We start from the raw sequence: 10864 nt of genomic DNA on the forward strand, positions 1-10864 counted from the left end.
GAGGCTTGAGTAAGTGCCTCCCTTTGGGAGTTTTTGAGTCTTTCATAAGTACACTGTAGCTGTCTTCAGACAGTCCAGAAGAGGGCGCCAGGTCTCCTTACGGATGGTTGTGAGCCACCATGTGGTTGCTGGGAGTTGAACTCTGGACCTTCGGAAGAGCAGTCTGGTGTTCTTACCCACTGAGCCATCTCACCAGCCCGTGATCATTCTTTTCTAAGAACTGAAGAGTCCTTCCTGCCTGCTGGCCTGGCTGCCCCTTCCCTCTCGCTGGGTTGTCTATGGAAGCCTTTCCTCCGGCTTTCCACGCCCCTGCCCCTGTCTTTCCCCAGCTCTGTCTGCTCCTCCCTCACATCTTACCAAAGAATCTTTATTCAGAGACGTCTCCCAGACTTCTTATGCTGACGCAGCGTTTCTCTCAGCTCTCACTATATCCCATTTTCGGCTGCTGAGTTTGTCTTCTGCCGTGTCTGTCCCATTGAAATTGTATACTGAATCTGAATTGGTTGTTAAATAGCTGTCTCCCTAGAATTTAAGCTCCAGTTCCCCGGGCCTGTGGCCATCCCAGGCATCTTGTGTGTATCTTGTGTATCAGAGTGACTCACAGGATCAACAGACACTTGTTGATCCCAGCAGAGGCAGGCGGATTTCTGAGTTTAAGGCCAGCCTGGTCTACAGAGTGAGTTCCAGGACAGCCAGAGCTATACAGAGAAACCCTATCTCGAAAAAACAAAATAAAACAAAAAAAGATATGATTGTATCTGTGTATTCTCTGGTGCCCATCTTAGTTCATATCGATGCCATGTGTAGCTGCTATCATTCATTGAATTCTGCATATATACCCAGTAGTTTGGCTGTTTATACATAAGTGTAATTCGTATAAAGGATATATCAGTCAGGGTTCTCTAGAGTAACAGAAATTATAGAATGAATCTCTCTATATATTTAGAAAGGAGATTTATTAGAATGGCTCACAAGCTGTGGTCTAGCTAGTCCAACAATGAACAGAAGGTCCAAGAATTCAGCAGCTGTTAAGTCCACAAGGCTGGGTGTCTCAGCTGGACTTCCAAAGAAGTAGGCTCAAATGTCAGTAAAGGGATGAATGCTCTTGCTAGTGCCTCGAGAGGAAGCAGGAAGAGAGCAAGCTTCCTTCTTTCAGGTCCTTAGATAGACCGTAGTCAGCAGAAGGTGTGGCCCAGGTGACAGGTTGCTTTTTCCCTCTCTAAAGATCTGAATTAAAGGTGTGTATTCCTACTGAAAAGACCTGGATTAGACGTGGATCTTCCTAATTCAAATTAAGCAGAAATCCCTCACTTGTGTGCCCCTCCTTTCAGGAGTTTTAGATCATTCCAGATTATAGTCAAGTTGGCAACTAAGAATTGCTATCACTGCAGAGTTTCAATAAGATACAATTATGTCTCCATTTCAGATACAGAAAGTGAGGCTCAGAGAGGCAAGACTCTTGTCTAAGGGTCATATAGAAGCTAAGAATGGAGACCTGCAGAACACAGGCCCAGTTTACTGAGAGAAAACCAAAAGCTTTCATGTTTGTCAAAGGCCCCCGTCTTGCTCCTGACTCGGGGGTCATGTTGGTTCTGTTCACAAGAGACCTGTGTGTGTGTGTGTGTGTGTGTGAGAGAGAGAGAGAGAGAGAGAGAGAGAGAGAGAGAGAGAGGAGATGTTTATGTTTGTGTGCTATGTGTATGTGTGTGTGTGAGGAGTGTGTGTAATGTGTGTGTGTGTGTGTGTGTGTAAAGAGGCCTTAGCCCTCATCAGACATCCTCAGGGATCTCTTACCACATCTTACCAAGTATCAGCTCTGAACTTCCTCCTAGCAATCCTTTGCGTCTCCAAGAGTCACTTGGAGGATGTGGCCAGTTGTTCTGCGATCACAGCTGAAGCCAACATGGATGGGTGGGTGAGCAGGAGAGAAAAGTGCATATGGGGTGTGGCAAAGAGAATTTTGGAGTTTGACAGACCAAGGTTTGCCTTACACAGTAGTGGCTGTCGGTTAGCACTTCAAGTCTTTAGGCTTCCCCTTTATAGACAGTTTCAGCACTAAGAGCCTACTGAGCCGGGCAGTGGTGGCGCATGCCTTTAATCCCAGCACTTGGGAGGCAGAGGCAGGCGGATCTCTGAGAGTTCAAGGCCAGCCTGGTCTACAGAGTGAGTTCCAGGTCAGCCAGGGGAACACAGAGAAACCCTGTCTCAAAAAAAAACAGTAATAATCCAACCAACCAAACTAAAAAAGAGCTGAGGCTCAGACCACAGGGTCCTGTGTGACACTGGACAAATGGTTGTCTCCTTGTACATCCATATCCTTGGGTCTGGTAAAATGTAAATTATGTTCCATATATCATAGTTTTACTTGGATATTAAACAAATGAATATATAAAACTCATAGACCACTCCTTAGATGAATGAATAAAGGATTACAAGGTGACAGGCAGACCAAAAGGGATGTCACCTCTCACATCAGTGTTAACCCATAGATATAAGGCTGTACTGAACAAATTTAGATATGCTATGTTTCTATTATGGTCCAGTTCAAAATACGTTTAAATTTCTCTTTTGATTTCTTCTTTGACCCACTGAATATTAATGAAGGTGTTATTTAGTTCCCAAAGATTTGGGGACCATCCAGCTCTCTTTGCTATTTATTATTTCTATGATAAAATATTCAGTACAGTTTGAATCCTCTCAAATGTGTTGAAACTCGTTTTATGGCCCAAAAAGCAATCTATCTTGGTAAATGCTCCATTTGCATTTGAAAAGAATATGCTGTTATGTGGTGCTGCGTGCTGCACATGTTAGTCAGCTGGGACGGGGGATGTTAGTCAAGTGGCCTGTGGCCTTCCTGGTTCTCTGCCCCACTCAGTGAGCTATTAACTCAGAGCTGAGAAAATCTGCAGCTACTGTGTTCTCTCCCTCTCCCTGCCCCCTCTTTATCGTCACCTGATGTTGACTTCAAGGTCCTAGGGAGCCACAGAATTGACCTCTTCAAGACAAGAAAAATGAACTTTTTTTTTTTTTGAGGTGTTAGACTTTGAACCCCAGACTGCACAGACCAGGCAGGTCTGCCACGAGCTACGTTCTTGGCCTAAAATGAACTTCTTTGTCTCTGGTAGCATTCTTTACTCTAATGCTCCTTTCCTTTTTCTTTTTCTTTTTTTGTTTTTTTGTTTGTTTGTTTGTTTGTTTTTTCGAGACAGGGTTTTTCTGGGTAGCCTTGGCTGTCCTGGAACTCACTCTGTAGACCAGGCTGGCCTCGAACTCAGAAATCCGCCTGCCTCTGCCTCCCAAGTGCTGGGATTAAAGGCGTGTGCCACCACGCCCAGCCTCAGCCAAGTGTTCTTATCACAGCATTAAAAATTAGTCAATACAATATGGAATTCCAAGTGAAGGGTTTGTGTTTGTGTCTTTTGTACATGTGAAGGTCAGAGGACAACCTCTGGGAGTTGGTTCTCTCCTTCCACCAGGGATCAAACTCAGGCCATCCAGCTTGACAGCAAGTGCCTTTAACCACTGAGCCATCCCACTGGCCCTCTTTCAGCCACGTGTATAGCAGGAGTCTCTATGAGAGTGCATACAGGCGTGTATGTACATGTAGTGTGCACGTGGAGGCCAGGGGTCAACATCAGGTGTCTTTTTCTATTGCTCGACATCCTACTTTTTGAGACAAGATCTCTCCCTGAACCTGGAGCTCTCTGGATTGGTTTCAACTGGCTGACTACCAGACCCCAGGAATCCTCCCATTTCTACAGCACCAGTGCTGAGAGTATGGACATGCTGACACAAGCACACGTGTATGTTTGTGTATGTGAATGTGGGCGTACATGTGTCACATGTGGAAGTCACAGGACAATCTCAGTTACCATCCTTCTTGTTTGCTCGAGGGACTCTGGTTTATCCATGAGCATGCCAGACTAGCTGTCCCTTGCTTGGTTCCTAGTTCCATTTGTTTGGAATGCTTCTCCTTCCTTCTTTGGTTGCCTCTATCCTTGATAGTGAGGTCCATTTCCTGTGGGGGTGGGGTGGTCACCAATATGTCTTTTTTTAATTGAAGAATGGATGTCCTTGAGCTCCAGAGTTGTTATGGACAGGTGTGTACACTAACTCCTGTGTTGCTGTTGATTTTCGTAGTGTTTACTGTTCTCCTGTTCCTCTTGAGCTTAGTCACTGTTCTAGCATGGTTTGTTTTTTGTGGCTCCCTAGATGTGTCTACCTTTTTAAAAAAAGGGGGGGGGATATAATACAGTGCTACCAGTGAGGGCAGTTTATGGAAGCTGCCTTCTTCCTCTCCTTCCTTTTCCCTCCCCTCCTCTTCATCACTGGCTCTGTAGTCTTGGCTAGCCTAGAAGACTCTCCTCCCACATTCTTCCCAAGTGCTGGGATTACAGAAAAGCCCCAGACCTCCTCCTTACCTTCCTCCATGCACCAGATCTTAGGCAGGTATCTCTGGTGTTCCCAGGCTTACACAAGGCCCATTGGCGCGTTCTTCTGTGCTTTCTCTTAATAGAAATATCTCCAAAGGAGAGATTTAAGGAACTCCAGATCAAATCCTATCCCCTGCAGGATTTCACTTATTTGAAACTTCTGCGTCTCCAGAAAGCGAGAGAGCAACAGGGAATAGACTTCCACGGCAAGATCAACAAAGTAGAAAATACTCTCCCCAAGTTGCTGGGACCAAAGATCAAGTAAGCTGAAGTCTTAGCTAGTAGGATGGTCGGTCAGATGTGGGTGTTCGGGAGGCAGAGATGCTGGGGAAGGGCAGAGGTCAGAGGGTCAACCCAAGATGCTGGGTGTCGGGGTAAGGCAGCCCAGGGAAGGCCTGAGTTTGGTATCCGGGCCTGCATTTGCTGCCCCTCATTCACATGGCTACAAAGGGCATCAGCCATTCGTTTCCTTGGAGCCACGCTATTGTGTTTAAGGACTTTTGAAAAGGAGGAAGGATCATCTGGCTATGGCTGAAGTCCTTGTTTGCTGGGCCCTTTTGACTAAGCTTCCTCGGGAGGCTGCCCACTTCTGGTGGATCTGAAGACAGCTACAGTGTACTTAGATATAATAAGAAAGAAAGAAAGAAAGAAAGAAAGAAAGAAAGAAAGAAAGAAAGAAGAAAGAAGAAAGAAAGAGAAAGGAGAGAAAAGAAGAGAAGAGAAGAGAAGAGAAGAGAAGAGAAGAGAAGAGAAGAGAAGAAGAGAAGTGTCTTAGTTAGGGTTTTACTGCTGTGAACAGACACCATGACCAAGGCAAGTCTTATAAAAAACAACATTTAATTGGGGCTGGCTTACAGGTTCAGAGGTTCAGTCCATTATCATCAAGGTGGGAGCATGGCAGTATCTAGGCAGGCATGGCGCAGGAGGAGCTGAGTTCTATGTCTTCATCCAAAGGCTGCTAGTGGAAGACTGACTTCCAGGCAGCTAGGGTGAGGATCTTATACCTCAGAGTGACACACCCAGAGGGACACACCCAGAGGGACACACCCATTCCAACCAGGTCACACCTATTCCAACAAGGCCACACCTTTAGATGGTGCCACTCCCTGGTCCAAGGATATACAAACCATCACAAGAAGAGATATTAGTATGGGGTCAGTGTCAATGTCTCTGTTTCTTTGGTGGCATTGTCATTTATCCACCAACACTTCCTGTCTGCTGGCCTCCGTAAGAATGGCAACCCATGATTTCCAGGTTTTTTTTATCTTATGGAGTATTTCTAGTTCCAGCTTTCCCAAGGTGGAAATAAAACAAATCCGGTGTCTCTGGGGAGTCAGTATGGGAGGGAGAAGGGAAAACATGGACCCGGAAGTGAAAGACACGGGGACTGCTGATTTGTGCTCTTCTCGGAGGGGCAGTAATGAAGCCTGTCTTGTATATGAGCTGAGCTCCAGCTATACCCAGGGGATCATTTCTTCTCTATTTCTAATCTAAACTGCCTAGCTACTCTCCTCCTGCTGCCATAGACCAAAACCAAACACAGTACAACAGGATTGTGTGTGTAAAATTAACCCCACTTTGAACAAAGGCCAGGGTCTGTAGCCCAACCAGGGAAACTTGTCTTTATAAACAGAGAGGCTACCTCTACTCTGTGTTCCTGTCAAGAAGCCTCAACCTCAACTGCATCCCAGGGTGGTCACATTGAACAGTCCGTTTTCATAGGCAGGGAATTCCTTCCCCATAGGAGCTTTGAATTAAATAGACAGGAGCTCCAACTAGGCCACATGAACTTTATGCCTGGGTTTGTCCACCAGGCTGGCTCAGCACTACGGGGTCATCTGCTCTTCAGGAAGCATCCTTCTGGTGATTAATGGTCCCTAATTCCTTTGTCTCCCAAGTCCAGTGTCTCTCACACATCTCTAATCCCAGAGAGCAGCAGGCAGGTTCCTGCCTCAGGGTTTGAGTTTTCCCCACCTTCTTTGGAGGTGTGAGCTCTCCAGGAGGGCTTTCAGCCACAGTAAGGCCTGGCAGGCTGACTGTGAAACAGTTCTGACAAGCTGTCTGTCACATTTCAGATCCAGGTACGGTCATCCAGTCAAATGTTCCATGATCAACACCAAGTTTGGTGAACTCCCCAAGGAGGCCATAGTGGGGGTCTACATGAAGATCCACAAGACAGAGGAAGGAGATATTGTGGTAAGTGTACCCAGAGCTTCCTTCAGTCTGATACACAGCACAGATGGGCTGAGAATGTATTGCAGAAAGGCTTAGAAACACATCTTTCTAGACTTGATGATATAAGAAATAGTGTTAGGTTGTAGATGGCTTGTGGGGAGGGTGTGTGTGTGTGAAAGTGCTCGAAGCTTAAGCCTGACAAACTGACTGAGGTCCCTGGAGCACACGGTGGAAGGAAAGAACTGACTCTTGAAAGTTATCCTCTGACCTCTACATGAGCAGTGTAGCATGTGTGAGTGCACACGTGTGCATGCACACTCACACACATACATTAAAGTTTTAAAGAAAAGAATAAAATGGGGCTGAAGAGATGGCCCAGTGGTTAAGAGCACTGATTGATCTTCCAGAAGCCCCGGGTTCAATTCCCAGCACCTACATGGTGGCTCACAACTGTCTGTGGCTCAGTTCCAGGGGATCTGACACCCTCACACAGACAGACACACCCTCACACAGACAGACACACCCTCACTCAGACAGACATACCTGCAGGCAAAACACCAGTGCACGTGAAACAAGAATAAATTAAAAGAGAAAAAAAGAAAAAAGAGAAGAAAAATAGTATTCCCTTTTGAGAGCTAAGGCCTACAACTTGGTGCGGTGGTGTACACCTTTAACCATAGCGCTTGGAAGGCAAAGGGAGGCAGATCTTTCTGAGTTTGAGGCTGGCCTGGACTTAGTGAGTTCTAGGTCAACCAGGATTACACCGTCAGACCCTCTCTCCAAGGTAAAGAAAATAAAGATACGATAAGGATGTGTGGTTTGATCTTTGAAGAGTCTGGGGACCATCAGAGGAAAGGGAAAGGCTTTAAGAGACTTACAGAGCATGTTAATGTATTACAAGGAAGCAGAGGGGTGGGTAATCAGGGAAGAGAGGGAACCAGCTGGAGATGAAGAGGAGGCCCCCCTCCTCCGGAGGCAAGTGGGGGGGCAAGGGAACGAACAAAAATAGTCCCTGCACATCCCTGCACATAGCTATGACAGTGCTATGATGGCAGGGAAGTGGGAAAGAGCTCAGCTGGCAAGATGTTAGGTACGAGCATGAACGCCCTGCAGCTGAGCCAGAGCCTGAGTGAGGAAACCGGATGGAGAGGCTCTGAGAATCCAGAGACAGGTGGATCCTGGCTCTGCAGACTCCAGGCCAATGGGCCCCCATGTCAAGAAACCAACCAACCAACCAAACAAACAAACAAACAACCTAGTGTGAATGGCTCCTGAAGAATGACGTCAGGCTTCCACAAAGCATGCACACACAAGAGCATGCGCTCACATACAGAAAGATGCCACAACAAAACCCATTACTTTGTATACAGAAACCCTGTTACAGAAGCAAACCAATTTGTAGATGGGGGCTTCCACCACTGCTCAGCGCTGCAGTGCTTGTCTAGGGGGCTCTGGGTTCAGTCCCCAGCACTACAGTGAAGGATGGGGGATGGAAGCAGACTTGGGGGGAGAAACAGATGGGAGTGGAGGAAGCCAGAAGCTGGCTCATGCCTTAAGAGCTCTTGCTGCTCTTGCAGAGGACCTGGGTTCGATTCCCCCATGATGACTCACAACTCTCTGTAACTCCAGTGTTAGGGGAATCCAGTGCCTGAGCACAGGCATGCATGTGGAGGCAAAACACTCATACTCCTCATTAAATCCATAACTAACAGCTAAACAACCCAACAAAAGAAGATATCAGAGATGTAGCTCTGGTAGGGACCATACCTAAATACGTAGCATGTGTGAGGGCCTAGGTGCAATTCCCCAGTGCTGAGGAAACTACACAGACTGGGAAGATGCAAAAGAGCTGTTTACAGACAATATGGTTGCCTTCAAAAACAATCTCAACAAACCAAAACCACTCCTAAAACTGTCAGGTGATTCTAGCAAAGTAACTGCTGGAAGTCATTTGTCTGGAGACAGGTGAGATTGCTCAGCTGATAATGAGCATGGGTATAGGGCTGGAGAGGTGGCTCGGTGGTTAAGAACACTGTCTGCTCTTCCAGAGGTCCTGAGTTCAATTCCCAGCAACCGCATGGTGGCTCACAACCATCTGTAATGGGATCTGATGCCCTCTTCTGGTGTGTCTGAAGACAGTAACAGTGTACTCACATACATAAAATAAATAAATCTTTTTTTTTAAGAGCATAGGTATAATTTTTTTAAGAAGCTAGACTGCCACGTATGGGGATGAATTAATGTTAAAGACATCATTATGGATTCAGATTTAACTCAAATATACCTAGAGAGGCTTATGTGGAGAGACGGTTCAGCAGTTAAGGGTGCGTGCTGTTCTTGCAGAGACCTGAGTTTGATTCCCAGCGCCACTGGGTGATTCACAACCACTTGTTAACTCCAGCTCTGGGGATCTAACGCCCCCTTCTGGCTTCCATGGGCACCTGCACACATGTGGCATTCACTCACTCAGGCACATAAATAAGAAATAATAATAATAAATCTTTAGAGGCTGGAGAGATGGCTCAGCAGTAGCACACATACTGCTCTTTCAGATGATCTGAGCTTGGTTCCAAGAATCTGTATCAGACAGCTTGAGGGGATCCAACCTGAACCCCCTGGACTCTTCTGGACCCTTCAGGCAACCACACATGCACACACCACCATTCCATCTACACATAATTAAAAATAAAAGTAAACCTTCAAAATATTTGAAATATAAGTCCAATGTAGCCAGGCAGAGTCTGATGCTCCTATCATCAGCAGTACTTGGAAGACTGCTGGTCATGAGTTTGAAACCAGCTTAGACTGAATAGGGAGATCCTGTCCCAGGAACAAACAGCAAAACAATAGAGAAAAAGAAAAGCCTGATGCAGTAACCCGGTCACCTTTAACGAGTGTGGGACTGAACCAAAGTAGAAAGGCACAGACCTAGCAGAGCCAGAGCCTGCTTGGGAAGGGGCTGTATATGGTTGCCTGGAGCCCTGAAACCTGAAACTCTATCACTGAGTCCTTTCTGTTGTGCCCCAGCTAGGACGTCTTCAAAGTCATCCTTATACCCTTTTCCATGTCACCACGGTTATGAATGCTTTCCCACTGGCCCGAGTGTCTGTCAGGGTGCGTGGGTCCCCAACATCCTCCATCAGTACTGACTTAAGGGTTTGGTTTTCTTTTGCTCTTGGGAAGGTTTCCCTTTTGTTTAGTAAACTGGTAACTTTAAACTAGTTCCACCTACCCCCACCCATGGTGAAACAGAACTCCACTCTCTTGCCATGAGATGGGCTGCGATATTTAAAGAACGCCATTTTGGCCTCATTCGGCGTTTCTGTAGCCAGATTCGGTGCCAAGGCTCCCGAGAAAACTTCTTTCTCAGGCAGATGATCTTCTTTCTCCAGTTGCTCTTTCCATCACAGTGTCGAGCTGCCCCCGGTCCCTCCACCCTCCACATGCACACACCACACACATACACACACACACACACACACACACACACACACCCTGCTTTTCTGCTGTGTGTCAGGGTTTCAGGGTTCACTTTGTACCACCCAACACAAGGCACCAAGATGGTAGCTGAGGATACTCAGGCCAGCTGGAGGCATGGAAGATGGGTAGATGGTGAGTTGTTTGGGAAGTTTTGTAAGGAACAGGAGTGACTGGGTCCCTTCCATAGAGGACACCCCTTCACCCCAACGCTAGAATGCCCAGGAAACAGGTGGAGACAGGAGTCGAGGTCCAGATCTTGAGTCAAGAGGTGTAGGGGAAAATAGCTCCCAGAGAAGCAGGTGCAGGCTTCTTATTTTTGTGTTCCACTAAAATCTGTGCGGTGTTGAGTAAATTGCTTTCCTTCTCTGGATTTGTGGCCTCATCACGAAGTGTAGAAATTCCCCAAGGTCAGCTGCTGCCTCTAACATGTGACTTCATGTGCGTACATGCTCATTCAGAAGATTCCTGCATGTCTGCACTGGTTTAAGAACAGCATGAGGTGCCATTGGGGGCAAGTAGACCACATGACCCAGTGAGGGACAAAGGATAAACAGATGAGTTACAAAGATGGAAGTAATTGAACATTGCAGCTGTACTGTACTGTTGCGGCCCGCCCGCGGTCCACAACACGAACGGTTCACTGAGAATGGCAGTTCCCTGCAAAGAGAGGAATCTAGACGGGGCGGAAGAAACAATGGAGTCAAGACAACATTCTGATCAAGACTCAATTTAATATTTCCAGACACTCAGTTTATAAAGGAAGGGGGAGGGAACCC

At 46.7% G+C, this 10864-nt stretch overlaps 1 protein-coding gene across 1 annotated transcript in view; it reads left to right on the forward strand.

Moving 5' to 3' along the window:
- Nucleotides 1-10864, forward strand: part of Cnbd2 (cyclic nucleotide binding domain containing 2) — a 58217-nt gene that overhangs the window by 42971 nt on the left and 4382 nt on the right. Inside the window, exons 10-11 of the mRNA XM_021156614.2 lie at nt 4517-4694; nt 6509-6629. Of these exons, the coding sequence (XP_021012273.1) occupies nt 4517-4694; nt 6509-6629 (299 nt within the window). The remainder of the gene's footprint in view (nt 1-4516; nt 4695-6508; nt 6630-10864) is intronic.

Source organism: Mus caroli, chromosome 2, assembly GCF_900094665.2.
Source record: "Mus caroli chromosome 2, CAROLI_EIJ_v1.1, whole genome shotgun sequence".
NCBI lineage: Eukaryota > Metazoa > Chordata > Mammalia > Rodentia > Muridae > Mus > Mus caroli.